General features: G+C 37.7%; 1 protein-coding gene across 4 annotated transcripts in view; it reads right to left on the reverse strand.

The window, feature by feature from the left end:
• The window catches only part of ULK4 (unc-51 like kinase 4), a 663197-nt gene that overhangs the window by 589576 nt on the left and 45910 nt on the right, over positions 1–27711 (reverse strand). For all 4 annotated transcript variants that reach the window (XM_053600787.1, XM_053600785.1, XM_053600786.1 and 1 more), the window contains 4 exons: positions 18637–18741; positions 16122–16182; positions 14529–14710; positions 12109–12155 (listed from right to left, as the gene is read on the reverse strand). In XM_053600787.1, coding sequence (XP_053456762.1) covers positions 12109–12155; positions 14529–14710; positions 16122–16182; positions 18637–18741 — 395 coding nt within the window. The remainder of the gene's footprint in view (positions 1–12108; positions 12156–14528; positions 14711–16121; positions 16183–18636; positions 18742–27711) is intronic.

Raw genomic sequence — 27711 nt, forward strand, 5'->3', positions numbered from 1 at the left:
ATCCTGAGCTCATTCCCGGCTCCATGGTTGGAGGTGAGGGAGACAGTACCCTAGGTTAGCTACTCATCTTTCATGTGCCTGATTCCTAGTTGCCTCCTAAGACTGGACTAACAACAAATATCTCACCAAATTTTTCTCAAATGAAAGAAGATGATCCAGGTGCAGAAATTATCAGAGTGTTCAACAATGAAGATGTGCTGAATGAGTTAGCTATTATTACCACATTATTAACTACATTCATGACATATTTTAAAAAATGGTTTTATATTAGGCCACAAAAACAAATTTATACAATTCCCAAAGGCAGAAATTATAAGACTCATTGTCATATAAAAGTAGAAAAGTAGAAATAACAAATATAAACCAAAAAAGCCTAAATACTTATAAATTTAACTTCTATATATCTATACATCAAGTATAATAAAAATGAAAACTTCTATAAATCCCAATCATCTAAATAATAATACAGATCCAGACTCATGAAACATTCTCTTTAATGTTAGCAAACACTGACACCCACCTTTCTGATTCCCTCAAGAGTCCACTAAAACAAAAGTTCTTTCAATTAAATGATAATTGGAAATAAAAAGGGCTGAATGTGGACTAGAATGTTTGAGGAAATCCCAGATGACATACATAGACAAACTGAGATTGACAGAGAACAAATAGAAGAATCCCCTGTCTAAATACCACAGGTAAGGACAGACCTTTAAAGTCTGTCCACATGCACATATCAGCACAGTGGGCCTAGTTCCTTATGTTGACCACTTCTGTATGTTGACCAGTTTGTTGTGGTCCCTTGGGTGCTCAACTTACAGATGTTCCACCATATTTTTCTTCAAATTAAATGCCAAACGTACGCAGGTAGGAAAAAGGACCAATCAGAACAAGAAAATAAACAAAAACTTTCAAATACCAAGCTACAGAACTCAAACATAAAGTCAAGAAAGAGCATTGAAACAGAGTCCAGCAGTTCTTCAAAAGGTTGAACACAGAGTTAGCCGTATCACCTAGAAATTCCACTACTAGGTATGCATCCAAGAGAAATAAAAGTACGTTCACAGAGAACCTTGTAGACAAATGTTTGTGGTAGCATTACTCATAATAGCCAAATATGGAAACAATCCAAATGTCCATCAAGAACAAACAAAATGTAGTCTATTCGTACAAGGGAATATTATCAAGCTATATAAAGAATAAGACATCTTACAATATGGATGAAACTAAGCTAGACACAAAAGGCCATATACTGCATGATTCCATTTATATGAATTATCCAGAATAGGGAAATCAATAGAAAGAAAGTACGTTAGTGGTTGCCAGCAGCAGAAAGAATGATCACCGGGTTTCATTAGGTCATAAAAAGGTTCTGAAATTAGATAGTGGTGATAGTGGTACAACTTTGAATATATTAAAACCCACTGAACTGTAAACTTTAAAAAGGTGAATTCGGCCAGCACAGTGGCTCACGCCTATAATCCCAGCACAGGAAGGCCAAGGCAGGTGGATTGCCTGAGCTCACAAATTTGAGGCCAGACTGAGCTAGAGTGAGACTCTGCCTCTAAATATAGCCAGGCATTGTGGCAGGCGCCTGTAGTCCCAGCTGCTTGGGAGACTGAGGCAAGAGAATCGCTTGAGCCCAGGAATCTGAGTTTACTTGGAACTATGACACCACGGCACTCTATTCGGGGCAACAAAGAGAGACTGTGTCAGAAAAAAGGGGAGGGGGGAATGTGATGGCATGTGAATTACCTCTGAATAAAAAAGTGGAAGTGAAAAAGCAAAGAAAAACAGAAGAGCCAGAGAACTATTCTCTCCTCCACTCATCCTACAGGAGTTTCAGAATAAGGAAAAATATAAAATAGAAAGAAATAACAGAAAACCTAATGAAGAAATGAAGAATTTAACTGAGCATCTGCTAAAGCAAATTAGTAAAAGAGATTCTAGCAAAATTCTAGTTGTACTAAAATTTCACAAGCCTGTAATAATACAAAACAGGTCTCACAATGAAAAGAAAAATCAAACAAGAGACAAGAAAAAGTGAGGTTGGCCCCACGAAGCACAGGGGAGAGAACACAAACTCCAAAGGGTGCTATAGAGGAGAGGAGCCAGCAAGAGGTCTTCTTAAAAATTAAAACACAAACAAAAAAACTACCAAATAATGAACTCCAATGAACCAAGAGGGAACTGGAGCAAAGAAACAGAGAAATTGTGCTTAAAGAAAATGACAAGTGTTTACTCTACCTTATTAAAGTGTAAAACATACTAACAAAAAAATCATTCCTAAAATTCATATCCCAAGGAATCCTTGAATAGCTAAACAATCTTAAAAAAGAAGAAAGTTGGATGTCTCACACTTCCCAATCAAAACTTACTACAAAGCTACAGTAATCAGGCTAATGGTACTGGCATAAAACCAAACATATAAACCAATGAAATAGAATATAGAAGTATACCCTGAAATACATGGCAAATGATTCCCAACAAAGTACCAAGACCACTCAAGGGGGAAAAAATAGTCTTTTCCACAAATGGTATAGGTAAAACAGGATATGCACATGCAAACAAATGAAGTCGGACCCTTACTCTACATTATATGCAAATAGTAACGCAAACTGAATCGAAGACCTAAAAATAAAACCGAAAACTATTTAACTCATAGAAGATACAGGCAAAAAAATTATGACATTAGATTTTGCAATGATTTTTTTGGATATGACATAAAGAGGACAAGCAATAAAAGAAAAAAAGATGTACTGGAGTTCAACCAAAACTAAAAACTGCAATGCATCAAAGGACACCATAACAGAGTAAAAAGGCCACTCACGGAATGAAAAAAGATATTTGCAAATTAGGTCTCTGATAAGGGATTAATATCGATAACATATAAAGAACTCAACATAAAACCACCTGATTTAGAAATAAGCAAAAAACTTGAACAGACATTTCTTCAAGAAGATATACAAATAGCCAAATTCAGATGAAAAAATGCTCATCATTAGTCATAAAGGAAATGCAAACCAAAACGATGAGATACCACTACATACCCATCAGGATACTACTGTCCATAACAAAAAAGAAGAAACAAAAAGCACCCAAAGTAGAAACAACCCAAGTGTTCATGAACAGAGGAAAAGACAGACAAATGTGCTATACGTATATATACAATGGACTATTATTCAGCCTTAAAAAGGCAGGAAATTCTGTCACATGCTGTAACATTGATAAATCTTGAAAACATTAATCTGGGGCCGGAGCCAGGCCAAGGCACCAAGAGGCCGGGCAAGCGCAGGCTGCCCAGGGCATATTGCGTGGTATGTGAGCTTTTACTTCAACTTAAAATTCTGCTATTGGGCACCCAACCAAACCTCCAGAAGAGCTGCACTGCGACCCACGATCGGGACCCGCCCAGACCCCGGGATCCCCGAAAGTGATGAAATGGCTTCACAAGGCACAGAGTGTCTCCTCCAGGAGATTATGAAAGAGAACTTTCCAGACATGCCAAGAGATTCTGAAATTCAGATAGCAGACAGTTTCAGAACTCCAGCATGACTCAACGGGAATAAGATATCCCCCAGACACATCATAATCAATTTCACTAAAGTTAATATGAAGGAGAAAATTCTGAAAGCAGCCAGATGAAAGAAAACCATTACCTACGAGGGGAAGAATATTAGAATAACTACAGACCTCTCCGCTGAAACCATTCAAGCTAGAAGACGATGGTCATCTACTTTTAATCTCCTAAAACAAAATAACTTCAGGTGGTGCCTGTGGCTCAAAGGGGTAGGATGCCAGTCCCATATGCCAGAGGTGGCGGATTCAAACCCAGCCCAAGCCAACAAGCACAAAAAATAAATAAATAAATAAATAAATAACTTTCAATCCAGGATCCTATACCCAGTTAAACTGAGTTTCATTTATGATAGAGAAATTAAATACTTTAATGACATTCACATGTTGAAGAAATTTGCCACAACTAAACCAGCTCTCCAGGATATTCTCAGACCTATCCTCCATAAAGAACAGCATAATCCTCCACCACAAAAGTAAATCCACCCAGAAAATTTTGATCAAATTCCAACTTCCACAGTCACAAAAGGACTAAAAATGTCTACCAGACTCTCAAAAGGCTTATCAATATTCTCCCATCCAAGTACTAACCAGGCCCGACCCTGCTTAGCTTCCGAGATCAGACGAGATCGGGCGCGTTCAGGGAGGTATGGCCGTAGACAATATTCTCAATTAATGTGAATGGTTTAAATTGTCCTCTAAAGAGGCACAGGTTGGCTGACTGGATACAAAAACTCAAGCCCGATATCTGCTGCATACAAGAATCTCATCTTACATTAAAAGACAAATATAGACTCAAGGTGAAGGGATGGTCATCTATACTCCAGGCAAATTTGAAGCAGAAAAAAGCAGGCGTTGCAATCCTATTCACAGACGCAATAGGCTTTAAACCAACCAAAATAAGGAAGGATAAGGATGGACACTTCATATTTGTTAAAGGTAATAATATGATTAGATTTCAATTATGAATATTTATCCAACCAGAATGCACTCAATTTATAAGAGAAACTCTAACAGACATGAGCAATTTGATTTCCTTCAGTTCCATAGTAGTTGGAGATTTTAACACCCCTTTAGCAGTGCTGGATAGATCCTCCAAAAAGAAGCTAAGCAAAGAAATTTTAGATTTAAACTTAACCATTCAACATCTGGACTTCACAGAAATCTACAGAACATTTCATCCCAACAAAACTGAATACACATTCTCCTCATCAGCCTAAGGAACATACTCCAAATCGACCACATCCTAGGCCACAAATCTAACCTCAGCAAATTTAAAAAAACAGAAATTATACCTTGCATCTTCTCAGACCATCATGGAATAAAAGTTCAACTCAGTAACAACAGGAATCTGCATACCCATACAAAAACATGGAAGTTAAATAACCTTATGCTGAAGGATAGATGGGTTATAGACGAGATTAAGAAGGAAATCACCAAATTTTTGAAACAAAACAACAATGAAGACACAAATTATCAGAACTGTTGGGATACTGCAAAGGCAGTCCTAAGAGGAAAATTTATATCACTACAAGCCTTCCTCAAGAAAACGGAAAGAGAGGAAGTTAATAACTTTATGGGACATATCAAGCAACTGGAGAAGGAAGAACATTTCAACCCCAAACCCAGCAAGAAAAAAGAAATAACCAAAATCAGAGCAGAATTAAATGAAATTGAAAACAAAAGAATTATACAACAAATCAATAAATCAAAACCTTGGTCTTTTAAAAAGATCAATAAAATAGATTAAACCTTTGGCCAACCTAACCAGGAAAAAAAGAGTAAAATCTCTAATTTCATCAATCAGAAATGGTAAAGATGAAATAACAGACTCCTCAGAAATTCAAAAAAATCCTTAACGAATATTACAAAAAACTTTACTCTCAGAAATATGAACATCTGAAATCGACCAATACTTGTAAGTACACCACCTACCAAGATTTAGCCAGAACAAAGTGGAAATGTCGAAAAGGCCTATATCAAGTTCTGAAATAGCATCAACTATACAAAATCTTCCTAAAAAGAAAAGCCCAGGACCAGATGGCTTTATGTCAGAATTCTACTAAACCTTTAAAGAAGAGTTAGTACCTATATTACTAAACCTCTTCCAAAATATAGAATAAGGAATACTACCCAACACATTCTACGAAGCAAACATCACCTTGATCCCTAAACCAGGGACAGACCCAACAAGAAAAGAAAATTATAGACTAATATCACTAATGAATATTGATGCAAAATTCATCAATAAGATCCTAACAAACAGAATCCAACAACACATCAAAAAAATTATACATCATGACCAAGTGGGATTTATCCCAGGGTCTCAAGGCTGGTTCAATATACGTAAATCTATAAATGTAATTCAGCACATAAAAAAACTAAAAAATAAAGACCATATGATTCTCTCAATTGATGCAGAAAAAGCTTCTGATAATATCCAGCATCCCTTCATGATCAGAACACTCAAGAAAATTGGTATAGAAGGGACATTTCTTAAACTGATAAGGCCATCTACAGCAAACCCATAGCCAATATCGTATTGAATAAAGTTAAATTGAAATCATTTCCACTTAGATCAGGAACCAAGCAAGGTTGCCCATTGTCTCCATTGCTCTTTAACATTGTAATGGAAGTTTTAGCCATTGCAATTAGGGAAGAAAAGGCAATCAAGGGTATCCACACAGGATCAGAAGAGATCAAACTTTCACTCTTCACAGATGATACGATCGTATATCTGGAAAACACTAGGGACTCTACTACAAAACTTTTAGAAGTGATCAAGGAATACAGTAATGTCTCAGGCTACAAAATCAACACCCAAAATCGGTAGCCTTTATATATACCAACAATAGCCAAGCCGAAAAAGCAGTCAAGGACTCTGTTCCTTTCACAGTAGTGCCAAAGATGTCGAAATATTTGGTAGTTTATCTAACAAAAGATGTGAAAGATCTCTATAAAAAGAACTATGAAACTTTAAGAAAAGAAATAGCTGAAGATGTTAACAAATGGAAAAACATACCATGCTCATGGCTGGGAAGAATCAACATTGTTAAAATGTCTATACTACCCAAAGCAATATATAATTTTAATGCAATTCCTATTAAAGCTCTGTTGTCATATTTTACAGATGTTGAAAAAATACTTCGTTTTATATATATCAGAAAAAACCTCGAATAGCCAAGACATTACTCAAAAACACAGCAGGAGGAATCACGCTACCAGACCTGAGACTGTATTACAAATTGATAGTGATCAAAAGAGCATGGTATTGGCACAAAAACAGAGAATTACATGTCTGGAACAGAATAGAGAATCAAGAGATGAATCCAGCTACTTACCGTTATTTGATCTTTGGCAAGCCAATTAAAAACATTCAGTCGGGAAAAGATTCCCTATTTAACAAATGGTGCTGGGTGAAATGGCTGGCAACCTGTAGAAGACTGAAACTGGACCCACACCTTTCACCATTAACTAAAATAGACTCTCACTGGATAAAAGATTTAAACTTTAGACATAAAACTATAAAAATACTTGAAGGAAGTGCAGGGAAAACTCTTGAAGGAATCGGCCTGCGTGAGTATTTTATGAGGACAACTCCCCAGGCAATTGAAGCAGTACCAAAAATACATTACTGAGACCTGATCAAACTAAAAAGCTTCTGCACAGCCAAGAACATAGTAAGTAAAGCAAGCAGACAGCCCTCAGAATGGGAGAAAATATTTGCAGGTTATACATCTGATAAAGGTTTAATAACCAGAATCCACAGAGAACTCAAACGTTATTAGCAAGAAAAGAACAAGTGATCCCACCTCAGGGTGGACAAGGAACTTGAAGAGAAACTTCTCTGAAGAAGACAGATGCACAATCTACAGACACATGAAAAAAAGCTCATCATCCTTAATCATCAGAGAAATGCAAATCAAAACTACTTTGAGATATCACCTAACCCCAGTAAGAATAGCCCACATAACAAAATCCCAAAACCAGAGATGTTGACGTGGATGTGGAGAAAAGGGCACACTTCTGCACTGCTGGTGGATGCACACCAATACGTTCCTTCTGGAAGGATGTTTGGAGAATACCTAAGGATGTTTGGAGAATACTTAGAGATCTAAAAATAGACCTGCCATTCAATCCTATAATTCCTTTACTAGGTATATACCCAGAAGACCAAAAATCACAATATAACAAAGACATCTGTACCAAAAATCACAATATAACAAAGACATCTGTACCAGAATGCAGCCCAATTCATAACTGCTAAATCATGGAAGAAGCCCAAGTGCCCATCGACCCACGAATGGACTAGCAAATTGTGGTACATGTATACCATGGAATATTATGCAGCCTTAAAGAAAGATGGAGACTTTACTTCTTTCATGTTTACATGGATGGAGCTGGAACATATTCTTCTTAGCAAAGTATCTCAAGAATGGGGAAGAAAAAGTATCCAATGTACTCAGCCCTACTATGAAGCTAATTTATAGCTTTCATATGAAGGCTATAACCCAACTATAGCACAAGAATATGGGGAAAGGGCCAAGGGAGGGGAAGGGAGGGGGGAGGTTAGGGTGGAGGGAGGGTAATTGGAGGTGCACACCTACAGTGCATCTTAGAATGGGTACAGGCGAAACCTACTAAATGCAGAATACAAATGTCTACATACAATAACTAAGAAAATGCCATGAAGGCTACGTTGAACAGTTTTGATGAGAATATTTCAGATTTTATGACACCAGCACATTGTACCCCTTGATTGTACTAATGTACACAGCTATGATTTAACAATAAAAAATAAATAAATAAAAAGAACATTAATCTAAGTGAAGTCAACCAGACACAAAAGACAAATATTATATGATTCTACTCATTCATGTATGGGGTGCACACAATAAGCAAATTCATAGAGATAGAAAGTAGGAAATATGATACCAGGCCTTGGGATGGGAGGAGGGACATTATCGTTTAATACCTAAATAACTTCTGTTTGAGATAATGAAAAAGTTGTGGAAATGGATAGTAGACAGTTGCAAAGTAATATAAATGTACTTTATGTCCTTATATACTTAAAAATGGCTAAAATGTTAAACTTTAGGCTACACATAATTTATAACTAATAAAAGTTTTTAATTAAAATATTATACCATTATTTTATGTGAATTATACCACATAAAGTTCATTGCAAGGAAGGACTGAAAATTTGATAGACCAGACATGGTGGCTCATGCCTATAACTGTGGCACTCTGGGAAGCTGAGGTGGGAGGGTTGCTTGAGGCCAAGATTTCAAGACCAGGTTGGACACCATAGCAAGACCTCTATCTCTACAAAGAAGAAAAGGTTTTTAATTATTAATAACTGGGTAATGGTATATGACTCTAGCCCCAGCTACTCAGGAGGAGGAGGCAGGAGAATCACTTGAGCTCATAAGTTCGCATCTTGCAGGGGCTACAATCAGGCCACTGTATTCCAGTCTGGTCTAGCAAGACCCGTCTCTAAAATAAAATAAAATCTGATAAATACTCAGTATTTTAAAAAAAGCACTTTAAATACATTGCCAATGTATGTTGATATGTTTTTGAAGAACATGTTAGCAATGTATCAGAACTCACAAAAATATGTATTGCCTTCTATTCATTTGTTCTAATTTTATGAATGTGCCCTAAGTGGAGAAAGAAAGCAGGTAAAAATATTTAAGTACAAAAATGTTCAGCAAAATATTATAGGATCCAAAAACAGTATAGGATAAACAAAATGATCACATATTCACAACTTAAAAGGTATGCCTTATAAATATCTTAGACAAAGTACTGCCATTAAAAATATATATTATAGAGAACTGAGAAAACTATACAATTATATGATGTGATTTTACTTCTTGTTTTTTTGTTGTTTGTTTTTTGAGACAGAGCCTCAAGCTGTCACTTTGGGTAGAGTGCCGTAGCATCACAGCTCACAGCAACCTCCAGCTCGTGGGCTCAAGTAATTCTCTTGCCTCCACCTCCCAAGTAGCCAGGCGCCCACCACAACACCTGGCTATTTTTTGATTGCAGCCATCATAGTTGTTTGGCAGGTCCAGACTGGATTCAAACCTACCAGCTCAGGTGTATGTGGCTGGCGCCTTAGCCGCTTGAGCCACAGGCACCAAGCCTTAATTCTTGTTTTTGATATACAGAACAAAGCCAAGGAATAAATATATCTATTTTAATAGTGATTATCCCCCAGGCTAAGTTAAGGAACCTTACTAGATGCTCTCAAGATAATCTGGGGGTCAGAAATGGCCTCATTGGGGGAAATGGCATTTCAATGCAGAAAAAAAATAAAAGGCAGCTCGTACCAGAAGATTTGTTTGCTTTTCTACTTATTGTTTTCCTCAAATTAAAACTATTTTACAGGCGGCACCTGTGGCTCAAGGAGTAGGGCGCCGGTCCCATATGCCGGAGGTAGCGGGTTCAAACCCATCCCCGGCAAAAAAAATAAATAAATATTTTACAATTAAACTTCGATTTTAAAAACTGAAAAAATAGCATCTATGTATTTTGATATTCTCAGGGGTCCTGGAACCACTGCCAGGTGGATACCTGGGATGACTGTACTTGGAAATGATGAAGAATGTCTGTTTTACATGTGAAATGTACTAGGTGTAGAATATAAATATCTTAACACAATAACTAAGAAAATGCCGTGAAGGCTATGTTGACTAGTTTGATGAAAGTATTTTAAATTGTATGTAAAACCATGATTGCATTTATGTACACAGCTATGATTTAATAAAAATAAAAAATGTCTATTTTAAAATGTCAGCAGGGGGCACCCCATTCAATTCATTCACCCCAGCTAGCTTAAGGATTAAAACAAACATGTTTGAGCAAAGATTTCACTGGTTTATTTTTAATAAGCATAGGGTAAATCTTCTCAAAGTATTAAATGCATTATCTCCAAATCCTATTTTGTAATATCAGATTTTACTTTAGAGAGTAACATTAGAAGACACATAATAAAAACCCAAAAAAAGCATTTTGTGAGCCCTTATTATTTCCCTCATATTTTGCCAGCACCAAAGAATTACTATCACACCACTACCACAATTCACAAAATCCTTTCACCTCCATTTTTTCACATGCTTTTCCTAACGATATGAGATGAGCAAGCCTAATAATAAGTACAACTTCCACATCTCCAACATGTATTAAACATGCACTAAGAACAAGGCACTGTTCAAAGTTGAATCATTAACAAAAATGTATGTAGTTACACCACTACCATTTTACAGATGAGGCAATTGAGGCTCAGAACAGTTAAACCAATTTGCTAAGGGATCAGATCTGCGATCACACCCAGCTCTGTCTGAATCCTAAACCTATGCCTTTTCCTTATCCCACACAGACTGCCCAGGAAGCTGACTCAGAAAAAAGGGCCAGGTGCAGTGGCTCATGCCTGTAATCCCAATATTTTAGAGGCTGAGGTGGAAAGATCACTCAAGGTCAGGAGTTTGAGATCAGCAAAGGCAACAGAACAAGACCATGTTTCCACAAAAAAAAAAAAAAAAAAAAAAAAAAAACAAAGGAAAAATAGGCTGGACATGGTAGCACACAACTGTAGTCCTTGCTACTCCAGAAGCTAAAGTGGCAGATCACATAAGCCTAGGAGTTCCAGACAGCATTGGGCTTTGATCGTACCACCATACTCTAGCCTGAACAACAGAGCTAGACCGTAGCTCTGAAAAAACTGAATAAATATTAAAAAGAAAAAGAAAAAAAGAGATCATTTGGCCAAGCCTCATTGGCAACCACACCCCAGAGCATTCCAACACTTTATCCAGTATGCTTTTCACTCTGGCATGTTACTTCCATAAAAAGTACACTTCCTTCTACCAGGAATTTATAAATCACAATCTCATTAGACCAGTGGTTCTCAACCTTCCTAATGCCGTAGCCCTTTGATACAGTTCCTGTGGATCGCAATCCTCAGGTTGAGAACCACTGCATTAGACTACAAATAACAGTCTATGCTATTATTAAGTTATGTGCTACATGAGGTAAAGATACAAATGACAAAGAAAACTAAATTAAAATATGGAGATGAGATATTAGATTATTGTCTAATAAAATGTTAGACATATTTTGATAAGTACAACTTCCACATCGCCAACATATATTACACATGCACTAAGTACAAGGCACTGTTCAAAGTCGAATCATTAAGAAAAATGTATGTAGTTACGCCACCCCCATTTTACAATATTTTGTCTAACATTTTATTATATAACTCAAAAAATTAACAGTTAATAAAGTTTCCCAAAGTAACTTCAATAATCCCAGAGATGTGTTTATAACTTTAGGATAACGGCTACTTTTAAATCCTCTTTTTAAATTTACAGTTGAGATGCCTATAGAAATTGCCTATGAGTCAGAGTCATTAATACTTCAGAATAATTTCTGATGATTATTTAGGATTGTGCTTTTCATAAATATGTTGTAATTACTTAATATAAAATCATAAAGAATAACTTTTAAAGTATAAATGTTACTTACATATCCCAGTTTGGAGCTATTCGCAAATGCTGGATTAGCAATTGGAACTAGAAAAAAAATTAAAATGTACATTTAATCCACAAAATACAAAATGTGATGGCTAAGAAATCAGACCTTTATACAACTGAAATGTAAATTGTGCAGGGAGATTCTTTACAAACATAAAATCATTAGAATACAAATAAAAAAATAAAAACTAAGGACAGTACTTTTAGTTTTTCCTACCACTTTATAGTCCCTAAATCTGTGGTTCTGGGTCCCAGACCAGTATCAGGCCTCAGCCTGTTAGAAAGGAGACTGCACAGCAGCAGGTAAGCAGTGGGTAGGCAAAGCTTCATCTTTATTTACAGCCATTCCCCATCACTAGCATCCCTGCCTGTGTTCTGCCTCTGGTCACATGGGTGGTGGCATTAGATTCTCACAGACATGTGAATACCACTGTAAGCTGAGCATGTGAGGGATCCACATTGCACACTTCTTGTGAGAACCTAATGCCTGATGATCTGAGGTGGAGCTGAGGCGGTGATGCTAGCACTGGAGAGCAGCTGCAGATAGAGGATGGGACTGTCCAATTGCAGGAAAATAAGCTCAGGGTTCCCACTAATGTACTTTATGGTGAGTTGTATAATTATTTCATTATACATTACAATATAATAATAGAAATAAACTGCACAATAAATGTAAGCACCTGGATCATGCTGAAACCACACCCCTCAACCCTGATCCATGGAAAAATTATCCTCCGTGAAACTGGTCCCTGGTGTCAAAAAGTTTGGGGACTGCTGCCCTACATATCTACCTCCACCCAAAAGATACAAAACTACCAAAAAAGTAACCGTATTACTGTCTTGGAAGGAAATTAAGTTAATTTTGTTTAAGCCAGTCCCCACATCAAGGTCCACTAAAAAAAAAAAAAAACACTTCTGCCTACAAACACATGAAAAAATGCTCATCATTCTTAATCATCAGAGATGATTTTGAAAGTGGTTTTGAGATATCATTTAACTCCAGTAAGATTAGCCCACATCACAAAATCCCAAAACCAGAGATGTTGGCACGGATGTGGAGAGAAGGGAATGCTTCTACACTGCTGGTGAATGCAAGCTAATATGACCTTTTTGGGAAGAAGTTTGGAGAACACTCAAGGAACTAAAAGTAAACCTACCGTTTGATCCTGCAATTCCTCTACTAGGTATATACCCAGATGATCAAAAATTATTTTACAACAAAGACATTTGCACCAGAATGTTTACTGCAGCTCAATTCATAATAGCCAAGACATGAAACAGCCCAAGTGCCCATCGACCCATGAATGGATTAACAAGTTGTGGTGTATGTACACCATGGAATACTATGCAGCCATAAAAAAGATGGAGACTTCACATCTTTTAGATTATTGTTTAATAAAATGTTATGTTTACCTGGATAGAGCTGGAACATATTCTTCTTCGTAAAGTATCTCGAAAATGGGGGGAAAGTATCCAATGTACTCAATTCTACTATGAAATCAATATATAATCACCTACACATTCATACGAATGGCAAAACATAACTTTAGTCCATAAAGTAGAAGGGAAGAGTAGAGAGAGGGAAGAGTAGAAAGAGGGAAGGGGGGGGAATGGGAGGAGAGAGGGTATTTGTGAGGACCTCACCTAATGTGCATGATGCAACAGTACATTTCAAAACTATAAAGAAATGAGTATAATTGTGATGTATTTGTTACTTAGTTCAATGTAAGCATTTCACATTGTATATCAAAGCAGTACCCTGAACCCAATAAATGCATCAATGTACAAAGTTGTGATTTAATAAAAATTAAAAAAAACACTTCTAAACCAAAACTCCAAGTCATTCCTTTCTGATGACTGCAAAAGCTCCGCCACATTCCTCCCAATAAACCAAGACACTCCAAGAAGTAGTATTTCCAGAAAGAGATAAAAAAAAAAAAAAAAAAAATCTTACAGACTTAATGTCTCACTTCAATGTCACATCAGAAAGCTTACAGCTGGGTGGCACCTGTGGCTTAGTGAGTAAGGCACCAGCCCCATATGCTGGAGGTGGTGGGTTCAAACCTGGCCCCAGCAAAAAAAAAAAAGAAACCTTACAGCTTACCTGGCCCTATTTCACACGGGCAGTTTACGTCAACCACTAATGAGAACACGTCTTATGATTTCAGATACAAAAAAGACTGTATAATTATTACAAGTTAACAACATGCAAGCTGAATATTACCAAAAAAATATTCAAAGCCACCATCTACTCGACTGCTTTTAGACCTAAGAATTAAACACAGGATAATTATCATGAACCTGTAATCTTGAGAAATCACTTTTTTCATTATAATTAAGTCAAATTAATATTTTAACACTTTTTTTAACCTCTACAGAAACACAAAAGTTAAGCACATCACAGAGACTTACCAGGGGGGAATGAAGGAGCTTGGTGGCCACCTCCTGGTGACCAGCCACCACACATAAATAGCAAAGGAGATTCAGCTTGGTTCGGGAGGCTCCAGTACTCTTCTCGGTGGAGTCAATCTGAGAGCACACTTGTTGCAAAAAGTCATTCCAATCTTGATCTTTCAGAAATAACAACTTATCCACTACACAGGAAATAAAATAATTAAAGTGTGTATGATGCAAAAAAGACTTGCTGGAAACATTTAGTGAGAAATGGACACAGGATTTCAATAGTTAAGGTGAAGACAAAGAAGAATGTACCACTGCACTGTCAGAACCAGAAGTTCTCAAAAATGACACTACTTTTGTCTTTCTATATTCCTCATCTCTGTTTCTACCCATGGAGGCTTTTTAACTACTTCAATGGAAAACTATGCTCCAAAAAAGAAAACAGATGCCTAACAGAGAATCGTTCAATAACCACAAAATATAAAGTTGAATAAAACTGTGAGGAAAACAAGAACGTCTTTGCATTAATAAAATTAACCCAGCCCTAAAATATGGAAAAGTCACAAATTTCTATAGTTGTTAAAAAATCTCAGTGAAACTACTTTTAAAAATAATCAGGTTAACATCAAAGTCAAAATCACCTGGAATTCCTACCTCCAAATCCCTAAACAAAAGGCAAAGATTAGGAAGTGAGATGCCATCTAAAATTAACACATTTAGCTGATCTTTATATTTAATAAAGCTGATCTTTATATTTAAATAAAATAAATTATAAATATAATTTCCTAAATAGCTCAGAAACAGGAAAAAAATACTATTTCCAGATAATTTTCTAGGTGTTCTTAAATAATGGTTCTCTTTGGCACTGAAACCACCATTAATAACGTTTTGCATCACTCTCATCTTTCAAAAACATCCTTCTATGTGGTTTCTTCATTATTTTATCAGTAATTAAATTAACTAATGTAAACCATTAGTTGATTTATTTAAATTTGAATAAATTTGGAGTTTACTTCAAATCAGATTCTACTCCAGCCATGATGAAGAATTTTCTCCAAATCTTGTGTAATGGCTTAATATATAAATTATCAAATAAAATGAATCAATTTAAAGTATGTAAAACTTTCTTATGTTCAGCCTAAGACTTTCATTAGGTTGAACAAAAACATAACAATCATACTTTCAATATCTCCATTTCCACACCATCCCTACAGATGTGAACTACCTAGCCCAGTTCTCTATTGCCTTGATCCCTTGGGTAGAATCCAAACTCTTCACCGTGGTCACCAACCCTGTACACCCACAGTAGCACCATAAACAGTGGAAATTACAATGGTCTACAAGGGGAAGGGCAGGAGGAGACCCCTTCCTACCCTTTACAGAAAACATGTCCAGCTCTATAAAACTATCCCCACCCACCAGAGCACAAGGCAGACACAAACAATTATAGATTGTTTATAATCTGCATATTGCTATTCTAAGGATATAGCAATTGGCAAGAAAACAGAAAATTATGCATAACAAATATTTCATTTGCAAGTAAATTTCCTATTTGTTTCTGTATACAATAAGTCTGCATATCTGATAAGCCATTTATAATCCTACCTGAATGCGTTGGTAGATGCAGTAATTTTGGATCAAATTTATTTGGCAGTTGTTTCGTTATCTATGGTTAGGAAAATAAAAAAAGATTGAGGTGCCTTTTGAGACAGATAACGGTCTCCTGCTTTTGTCACCTATATCAGATTATAAATCAATGAGGACAAAAAAGAATGCTATAAAATTTGTTACCAAAAAGTAGTATTCAATAATGTCCTTTCAATTAAAACAAATTATTTTTAAGTATTTTAATTGATACCTGCAATAAAACTTTTATTATTACTTTTATAGAAAAAAATTCACCCTATCTTGGCTAACACTTTAGCTAATTTACCTCCAGGTTAGAAATTTAGTCATTCAACAAATATTTATGGTGTGCCTGCCAGGGTGAGGTGCTGTGCTAAGAGCTAAGGGGAATACAGAGACACACATGTATAAAAGACGTAATCCTATTCTTAGAGAGCTGATACTCTACTAGGAAAGATGAGACAAACAGCTGTTAAACCAAAAAAAAAAAAATTAACAATTCAAAATAGGAAGGACATAATTACAGAGAATACCTTTTATAGGAAGAAATTTCTTTAAAATAATAGAGACTACAACAAGCACTTTAGGTTGATGCAATTACAACAGTGTTTATGTAGGAGGCGGAAGATGAAAGTAACCTTCAACTATCATTTCTTTGTCCAACTTCACAAACTTCCATATATAACATTTAAAAACCTTTACTAGTACAGTAAGTACCAGTATCACTGTATTTACTGCAGCACTTGGGCTAAAAATGCATGCTCCCATTCTAATTTCACAACCAACATTCAGAATCTCATTTTAATCATGAGACACCCTCAGATGAACCCAAATTGAGGCACATGCTACAAAATACCTGGTCAGTTACTATCCCAAGTCTCATGGTCATGAAAGAGGAACAAAGACTGAAAAATCCTGACAAGGCCATGAAAGACAAAGACAGACTGGGAGACGAAACAGGTCTGACTGTAAGGTGGGACACTGGAACAAAAAAAGAACATTAGCAGCACAACTGATAAACTCAAATAAATTTGGTAATTTAGCTAATCACTGCAACCATGTTACTTCCTAGGTTTTACTAACTGTACCTTGGTCCTGTAAGATGTTACCATTGAAAACAGAGAGGTAAAAGGTATACAGGAACTCTCTACTATTTCTAAACCTTTTCTCTAAGTCTAAATGTAGTTTAAAATAAAAAGTTAAACATAAACAGAAATTTCTACTAAAACCTTCCCAGAAACTACCAAGTATAAGAGGAACTAAAGAAAAAAAGTTACCACAAATTGTTCCAGAAAGTCCACTATTAAAATGCCCCATTACCCAGCTCAGCACCCGTAGCACAGCCAGCCACATACAATGAAGTTGGCAGATTTGAACGCAGCCCGGGCCAGCTAAAACAACAATGACAACTGCAACAAAAAATAGCCAAGTGTTGTGGCGGGCACCTATAGTCCCAGCTACTTGGGAAGCTAAGGTAAGAGAATCGCTTAAGCCCAAGAGTTTGAGGTTGCTGTGAGCTGTGACAGCATAGCACTCTATGAAGGGTGACAGAGTGACTCTCTCTCAAAAAAAAACAAAAAAAGCCCCATTACCCAACAAACTTAGCATAATACAGTTACTCTGCCAGATATTTGAACTTACAAGAACTAGCTGTTATGAAAAAGAGCTAAATAATCCATATGAAATGCTGTCTATCTAATAAACACGAATCCAAGAACTCATTTGGTATTAACCACAATAATGTTCCCCAATGAGATAAGAGGAAATGGTCACGAATCAATATAAAAAGGCATTTTTGAAAGCAGGAAATACGTGGTAGAATTTATGTTGAGGGAGGGAAATCAAGAGAAAATAGAAGACTGAGAAATTAATTTTCATTAAAGGAGAGTACTCATCATCCCCTAGTTATGCAATATTACAATCCAAAACTCATGAAGCAACAAAACTCACACTGGGTTGGAAGGGCACTGTGAAGCAGGGCTCCCCAGCCCCACGCTGTCTCCCCATTGCCTGCTCTGTGGCTCTAACAACCTATGAAAAGGTAGGGTTTCTGTGTGGCCTGCCCACCCCAGCCGGGTGAGCAGTGGCCCCCTCACATCTGCTTTTGTGATACATCAGCACTGAAATACCTGGAGAGAATTGCATAAGTACAAGTGGAGAAATGAAGGGACTGAGAGCTAATGCTCGAGGTAGCAAAGACGGCAGCTGCTCCTTAACACATGGAGAGCACCATGAGAGGCAGAGCTGACAGGATAAGAACAGTGGGAATAAAGCTCACCACTCCAGGAAAATGGAACTGAAGGAAAAGAAGAGGGTTGCAGACAGGTAGGAGCTGAAATGCAGACATGTGGCACAAATGAAATACTACAGAGAAGCAGCCCAACAAGAGGAACAGGAAAGAAAATAAGGCAAGGAATACTCTGAATGAAAATATCATGCAGATTTAAGACCACAAAAGAGTCTAAAACTCAGTGGTTATGGAGTCTTTCCAGACCTTTGGGTTGTCGATAATTGGGGTGATGACAAGATCTGAGTCTGTGTAGATAAGCCCTCTCATCAGGGATTCCAGGTCCTGCTGACTCAGGTGTCCACTTGCAATCTGAAACAAAAACAAAAATTAGACTTTTTCCTGTGACTAAGAGCTTTAGAAGATGGAGCTAATAAGATACTGAGGAAGACGCCATTGTGGAAGGTCACCTATATCAAGGTACTTCAATTACTGTTCAAAACACTTTCACAGTCTCATTTGACCTTGACAAACATACTAAATTATATGTATCATTACTCCCATTTTACAGATGAAGAAAACAAAGCTCAAGAAAAGTAAATGAATCACTTACATTGACCACTAAGGCTATTTAGGACTACAAAACAGCTTGATGTTCTAAACTGTAATGAGGCAATTGATTTTTCAATTACCAACATAGTTTTTATCTTTCATTCATAGAACATTAATCAATTACTTCTGCTTTTAGAATATTGGATACAAAGTTAACATTATACCATAAAACATTTCAGATTGAACTACTTAACTGTCACCATAAGTGTTAAACCCCTTTATATCTGTTAAACCAAGTTAGAATTTATATATAACAAAATTAATAACCAGAGTTTGTGATCAGCTTTTCTTTTCAGATGGTTGTGTTCTAACTTCAACAGAAATATGACTGCTAGCGCTCTTCCTTAGTATTTCACATCAGATAAAAAAATGAATTCATGCATTAAGAACTTTATGTGAAGCAATGACTAGCAAGCTGAATAAAAGAGAAAAAAAACAGCCAGTGAAGTAAAGAACCCAAAAAATAATCCAAAACTGAGTGGGGAAGGGTATGGATAAATGAACAAAAGAGTTAGCTAACAAAGTTCCTGTAACTAAGACTACCCTTGTAACAGGGGGAAAAAAAGCCATATTAAAAACATACAAAGAAGTGGGCAGCTCCTGTGGCTCAAGGAGTAGGGCACTGGCCCCATATACCAGAGGTGGTGGGTTCAAACCCAGCCCCAGCCAAAAAAAAAAACATACAAAGAAGAAACCTTGTGTAAAAAACTTTTTTTTCTTCTAAGGTTAAGAACATGGACTTTCAAGACAGAAAGATGAGTAGACTTCCACTGACACTTGTTAACTACATAACCGTAAGAAAGTTAAACAAAAAAGCTTTTTTCTTTTCTTTTCTGAAGGTTGAAACTGAGAACTTTTCAAGATTGTGAAGAATAACCTTACAGCATATAAAGCAAAGCCTGGCATTGCTCAAGAATATGACAATTGATTTAATAAAAAAAAAAAAAAGAATAGGGCGGCGCCTGTGGCTCAGTCGGTAAGGCGCCGGCCCCATATACTGAGGGTGGCGGGTTCAAACCCGACCCCAGCCAAACTGCAAAAAAACCAAAAAAAATAGCCGGGCGTTGTGGCGGGCGCCTGTAGTTCCAGCTACTCGGGGGGGGCTGAGGCAAGAGAATCGCTTAAGCCCAGGAGTTGGAGGTTGCTGTGAGCTGTGTGAGGCTACGGCACTCTACCGAGGGCCATAAAGTGAGACTCTGTCTCTACAAAAAAAAAAAAAAAAAAAAAAAAGAATATGACAATTGTAATTAATGGCTTCAACAAAGAAAGGACTGGAAGGGAGCAAAGGAGAACAGGGGAGGTAAGGTATTGGAATAGTCTGGATAGAAAGGAGTGTCTTGGGCAAGAAAGAGGACAGAATGAAAGGAGAAAAGTCAATAGCAAAGCAAAAGCTGGTTGTGGTGTCATGTACCTGCTGTCCTAGCTACTCAGAAAGCTCATGCAGAAGGACTGTTAGAGACCAGGAGTTTTGGTGCTGTAGTATGCTATGATGATCGCACCTGAGAACAGTCACTTAACTCCAGCCTGGGTAACACAGTGAGACCTAACTCACTTAAAAATAAACAAAAAATGAAAGGGCTAATTTAATGATACATAGGAACTGCTAGTAAATTACATTAGTTCACAGAGTAAAGAATGACGTCTGAAAGGTCATTTGTAAGAAGAGGCTAAATTACTTTTTTTTTCTTTGAGACAGAGAAACTCTGTTGTCCCAGGCTACAGTGCCATGGTGTCATAACTCACAGCAACCTTAAACTACTGGGCTCAAGCAATCCTGTTGCCCCAGCCTCCCTAGTAGCTAGGACTACATGTATGTGCCACAATGCCCAGCTACTTTTTCTATTATTTAGTAGAGACAGTCTCACTCTCTCTCAGTCTGGTCTAAAACTGCTAAGCTCCAGCAATCCGCCTACCTTGACCTCACAGAGTAGTAGGATTACAGATGTAAGCCATCTTGCCTGGCTGAAATTATCTTTGTATGTAAATGATACAACTGAACATCAAAAAAGCTAAAATTAATCAACTAAAAAATTTAGAAAAATGTAAGAATTAGTAAAGTAGATGAATTACAATATTTGCACATAAAAATTTCCTACAAGTAAACGGAATATGTGTAAATTATAGTTATAACAATATTCTATTCATAATATCAGAAATAAATAAAATATTCAAGAATAAACTAAGTGATCAACAACTGCAATGAAATCATAATCTCTAAATGATAAAATGTTTCCTTGTTTGGAAACGAACATTTATAAATCCAGATGTAGAAATATCAAAAGGAAATTGGGGCTTGGTACCCGTAGCACAGTGGTTATGGCACCGGCCATATGCACCGAGGCTAGTGGGTTCCAACCCAGCCTGGGCCTGCCAAACAACGACAACTACAACAAAAAAAAGTCGGGTGTTGTGGCGGGCACCTGTAGTCCCAGCTACTTGGGAGGCTAAGGCAAGAGAATCACTTAAGCCCAAGAGTTTGAAGTTGCTGTGAGCTGTGATGCTACAGCACTTTACCAAGAGCAACATAGTAAGACTCCATCTCAAAAAAAAAAAAAAAGAAAATCGGTGGCAAGCCACAGTGGCTCGTACCCGTAATCCTAACACTCTGAAGGCTAAGGCAGGTGGATTGCTTGAGCTCAAGAGTTAGAGACCAGCTTGAGCTAGAGCAATACTCCATCACAACTACAAAAATGGACAAACTAGCTAGATGCAGTGTCAAACACCTGTAGTCCCAGATACAGGAGTCTGAGGCAAGAGGATCACTTCAGCCCAAGAGTCTAAGGTTGCTATGAGTTATGACGATGCCATGGGATGCTACCCGGGGTGACAGAGTGAGATTGTTAAAAAAAAAAAAAAAAAAAAAAAAGGGTAGGACGGCACCTGTGGCTCAGTCGGTAAGGCGCAGGCCCCATATACCAAGGGTGACGGGTTCAAACCCGGCCCCGGCTTAACTGCAACCAAAAAATAGCTGGGCGTTGTGGCGGGTGCCTGTAGTCCCAGCTACTCGGGAGGCTGAGGCAGGAGAATCGCTTGGGCCCAGGAGTTGGAGGTTGCTGTGAGCTGTGTGAGGCCACGGCACTCTACCGAGGGTAATAAAGTGAGATTCTGTCTCTTCAAAAAAAAAAAAAAAAGTAATCACACCATGTTCACTCTGCGTGATTACATTATAAATGTTTTTTCTATTTTGTCTCCTTTTACATTTTCCAAATTTTCTACGATTACATTTTCTGTAACTTAATCAAAATAATAATTTAAACATTCCGTAACAGGTGGAGCAGATGGCAGACTAGAGACCTCATCTTACTAGCCACTTGCAGCAAGACAAGGGAGAGAACTCCAGCCACCTCCGGCTGGGGAAACCTACCCACAGACATCACTCTGGGGGCCCAGTGAAGCAGTGGGGGACTCCAGGAGCCAAAAAAGAAGTTTTGTGCTGAGGAAAACCAGCACACAAGGCAAGTATCTGGGTACAGGCAGGGCCAGATGGCCAGCCCTCCCACAGAGGACTGGGACAAGAAAGGGCTATCCTACAGTTTCTTGACTTTGGACTGAGCTGCTCACTAGAGCTACCTAGGAAGGCTTAAAAATGTGAGTGGACTCAAACAGTATCCAACAGTGGTAGGTGGATTTCCCATCGGCTTGGCTACTAGCAAGATGCCACCATTATGTGTGGGAAGGTTGTGCAGGAGGAATGGTCTGCAGGGTCTTACCGGACAGTCAGCTCTGGCGGCCTGCTGAGCTCAGGCAACTATCCTGGGGTGAGTGGAGTGGTCCCCACACCCCATGAAGGCCACTTTGTTTTCAGGGGGCACTGTTTGATGTGCCTCCTAAGAAATCTGCAAACAGCTACAGGAGCCAAATTCCATAAGAACTGAGTGCTGATGAAGCCAGCAGGCCCTGACTGAGGGTAAATAAGTCAGGAAGAAAGGACAGGATATCCTCTGAAACTAGAGAGTGGCTTCTGGCTTCAGTAAGATACAGCAAAACTTCCATATGTGTTCTGTCTCCTAACACCACATCACCATCTGGTGTCCAGGTAATATGTTGCAATGTATATATTTATATACATATATTTCTTTGATCTTTTGGTCCTTCTTTTAATTTGTTCCTGAGCTTTTTTTGTTGTGGTGGTGGTGAATGTTTTTGGTTTTGGTTTCAGTTATATTTTTATTTTTTCATTTTTACTTTTTTCAATAGCAAGGGCTCCTCCATTTTTATTAGTTTTTTACACCTTTTATTCTTTCTTATTTCTCTCTTGTGGTAGAGATTTTTCTATTCTTCTCAATGTTCCCTTATAAATTTCTCATGAAACAGCTAAGATATCCAATTTTTTCCCCTTTATCTTATATAATTATATTTTTAATTTTCTTTACTTTTATTGTTTTTATGTGTTCTATGAGGGTGGGGTCATTGCTTTGGTTTGGCTCAAGGAGGCCACAAGATCATGATCTAGGGCAGTGGTTCTCAACCTTCCTAATGTCAGAGCCCTTTAATACAGTTCCTGTGGGTCATGACCCACAGGTTGAAAACCACTGATCTAGGGTGTCCTTCTAGCTTTAGCTTTTGGAAGATCCCCACCATGACATACTGGTGATTTTTTTTTTCTTTCCTTTTCTTTTGAAACACAGTCTCAAGCTGTCACCCTGGGTAGAGTGCCATGGCATCACATCTCACAGCAATCTCAAACTCTTGGGCTTAAGGGATTCTCTTGCCTCAGCCTCCCGAGTAGCTAGGACTACAGGTGCCCATCACAATGCCTGGCTATTTTTTGGTTGTAGTTGTCATTGTTGTTTGGCAGGCCCAGGCTGGATTCGAACCCGCCAGCTCCGGTGTAGGTGGCTGGCACCCTAGCCCCTAAGCTACAGGCATGGAGCCTGGTGACTTTTTTTCTTTTTGGCATAGGTGGGATTCTTGCTTTTTCCCCAGGTTGGTAAGAAGCTTTGACTTTGAGGGACCCAACCAGCCCAGTCCCCTAAAGTCCTAGAGATATGAGTGTGGTCAAAGCACCCTGCTGAACACCACTACTTCTCCTGTCACTCTCTTCTATCCACCTTCTCTACTTTCTTTGAATTCTTTTTTTTTTGCGCCCCCTTTTTCCTATCAATTTCTTTTTTTCCCCTCTTCTCACTCTTTACCCTTACGTTCCTTTTGTCCTTATACCAAAAGGCCACTTTGATACCTACTCTATGAGATACAGTAATTTAAAATAAAGGAGGTAGTGACAAGGAAAAAATAGAGGAAGGAAATCAACAAGGAGAGAACACACAAGAGGAAGAACCCACAGAACAATTCCGGCAACATGAAAAACCAAAACAGAGCACTCCCCTCCAAGGGTTCATAAGGTAGCTACCACAAAAGATTCCACCTATAAAGAATTGGTGGAATAAAAATCCTAGAGGAAAATGTTGGGAAAACTCTTGATGATGTTGGCCTGAGGAAAGATTTTTATGAAGACAATTTGAATGGCAATTGCAACAACAAAAATAAACAAATGGGACTTAATTAAACTGAAAAGCTTCTGGACAGGTAAGCTATTACAGCAAATAGACAACTTTCAGAATGGGAAAAGGGATTTGCATCTTATGAATCTGACAGAGATTTGATAACTGGGATCTATACAGAACTCAAATTAATCAACAAAAAAAGAACAATCCCATCTCTCACTGGGCAAGATACATGAATGGAATCTTCTCTCAAAAAAATGGCTAACAAACACATGAAAAAATGCTCATTGTCCCTAATCAAAGAAATGCAAAGCAAAACTACCCTGAGATATCACCTAATCCCAGTAAGATTAGTCCACATCACAAAGTCCCAAAGTTGCAGATGCTGGAGAGATGTGGAGAGAAGGGAACACTTTTACACTGTTGGGACTACAAACTGATACACCCTCTTTGGACATAAGTATGGAGAATCCTCAGAGAACTCAAATTAGACCTCTCATTTGATCCTGCAATCCCATTACTAGGCATCTACCCAGACAAATCATTTTATCATAAAGACAGTTATACTAGATTATTTATCACAGATCAATTTACAATCACGAAGATGTGAAAACAACTTAAATGCCCATCAACTCAGGAATGGATTAACAAACTATGATACATGTATGCCATGGAATACTATTCAGCCATAAAAAGATGACTTTATTTCTTTTATATTAACCTGGAGGGAGTTGAAACACCTTCTTCTTGGTAAAGTATCACAAGAATGGAAAGCAAATAGCTAATGTACTCAATACTAATATGAAGCCAACAGATGATCTAATACATGCCCACATAGGAGTAAAATTCAATTTAATTCACGTTGCAGGAGGGGGACAAGGAATGGAGGAGACTGGAGGGGGCATTGGTGTGCTCCCACTTAATGGGCACAATGTAGGAGTGTATGGCACACTTTTTGAGTGTAGGACACAACTACAAGAGGTACTGTAACCTGGTTGGTTGTACCCTCACATTAACCTGAAATTAAAATAAAATAAAACAAATATTACAAAACATTATCTTATGTATTTACATAATTATTGATTAAACTTTCTCAATAATTATACTCTCATCTCTAATACCCATTTGCCAGAAGAGCTTCAACGCCTATCACATTTCAGAATGCTTTTATTTTGCACAGATTTTATGTTTCACATATAACCAAAAAAAATCAGACTTTTTTATAATTCAGTACACTAAATTTCAAAGCAATAAGTTTCATATGACCCAAATATATTTCACATTACAAAAAAAATTATATGAAAATTAAAATCAATTTATCAAGCAGGAAGTAAAATAACTTATAAAAACTTATTTAATTCACAGTACTTCTGCATTCAAAACAACTATGATTGAAAGAAATTTAAGACAACCTACAATAAGTAGAAAGAGATCCCATGCTCGCAGAGGAAAGCTTAATATTAATAAGGAAGTACTTCCCAAATTGATCCATAGATTCAATGCAATTGTTATTAAAACTCCAGTTAGCTTATTTTCAGAAACTGACAAGTCAATCCCTAAAAGTCATATGGAAATTCAAGTGTCCCAGAATAGCCAAGACAATCTTGAAAAAAAAAAAAAAAAATGAAGTTGGAAGAGTCATACTTCCTGTTCTCAAAACTTACTAAAAGCTACAATAATCAAGATAGTAAGCTACTAGCATAAGGACAAACTGAACAATGAAACAGAGTTCAGAAATAAACTCTTATATTTACAGTAACTGATTTTCATCAACAAGGATGCCAAGATGATTCAATGAGGAAAGAAAAATCCTTTCAACAAATGTTGCTGAGACAACTGGATATACATTATCTACATGTAAAACAATGAAGCTGTATCCTCTACCGCATGCCATGTATAAAAACTACCTCGAATAGATAAAAATCCTAAACGTGAGAACTATAAAACTCTTAGAAGAAAACATGGATGGAAATCTTCATGAGCTTGGGGTTGGCAATGGTTTCTTAGATATGACACTAAAAGCACAAGCAGCAATAAATACAAAAAATTCGACTATAAATTGGACCGTATCAAAATTTAAATCTTTTGTGCTTCAAAGACAATCTAGGGAATGGGAAAAAAATTTTACAAATCATAAATCTAAATCTAGAATTTTTTTTTAAATTGCTACAACTAAATAAAAATAGGTAAAGAATTTGAAGTAAGCACATGAAAAGTTTCTACATCATGGGCGGCGCCTGTGGCTCAGTCGGTAAGGTGCCGGCCCCATATACCGAGGGTGGCGGGTTCAAACCCGGCCCCGGCCAAACTGCAACCAAAAAATAGCCGGGCGTTGTGGCGGGCGCCTGTGGTCCCAGCTACTCGGGAGGCTGAGGCAAGAGAATCGCTTAAGCCCAGGAGTTAGAGGTTGCTGTGAGCTGTGTGATGCCACGGCACTCTACCGAGGGCCATAAAGTGAGACTCTGTCTCTACAAAAAAAAAAAAAAAGAAAAGTTTCTACATCATTAGCTATCAGGTAATACAAATAAGCACAAAGACATAGAATTTCATACACACTAGGGAGTGAAATAGGATGACTATGATCAAAAAGACAAACAATGCAGCACAACAGCCAACAGGTGGAAGCAACCCAACCTTCATCAGCAGATGAAAGATAAAGTGTGGTACACACATGCAAGGGAATGGTACTGGTTTTTTTGTTTGGTTGTTTTTTTTTTTGGTTTGGTTTTTTATTGAGACAGAGTCTATGTCACCCTCGGTAGAGTGCCATGGCGTCACAGCTCACAGCAACCTCAAACTCTTGGGCTTAAGTGATTCTCTTGCCTCAGTCTCCCAAGTAGCTGGGACTACAGGCACCTGCCACAACGCTCGGCTTTTTTTTGTAATCGTCATTGTTGTTTGGCAGGCCCAGGCTGGGTTCAAACCCGCTAGCTCTGGTGTATGCGGCTGGCACCCTAGCTGCTGAACTACAGGCTCCAAGCCAGAATGTTATTGTTTTAGAAAGGAATGAAATTCTGGTAGATGCTACAACATGGACTAACCTTTAAGACATTACACTCAGTGAAAAAGCCAGACATAAAAGGACAGACACCTACAGAGATACTAGAAAAGGCACATCCATAGAGTCAGAAAGTAGAACAGTGAATGGGAAAGGGGAGTTGTTAATGGATACAGAGTTGCGATTTGGGAGGCAGTAGTTCTGGAGATGGACAGTGATGATGGGTGCAGAGCACGATGAAAATACTTAATGCCACTGAACCGTACGCTTAGAAATAGTCAAAATGGC

This window comes from Nycticebus coucang, chromosome 8 (assembly GCF_027406575.1).
Source record: "Nycticebus coucang isolate mNycCou1 chromosome 8, mNycCou1.pri, whole genome shotgun sequence".
In the NCBI taxonomy this organism is placed as follows: Eukaryota; Metazoa; Chordata; class Mammalia; order Primates; family Lorisidae; genus Nycticebus; species Nycticebus coucang.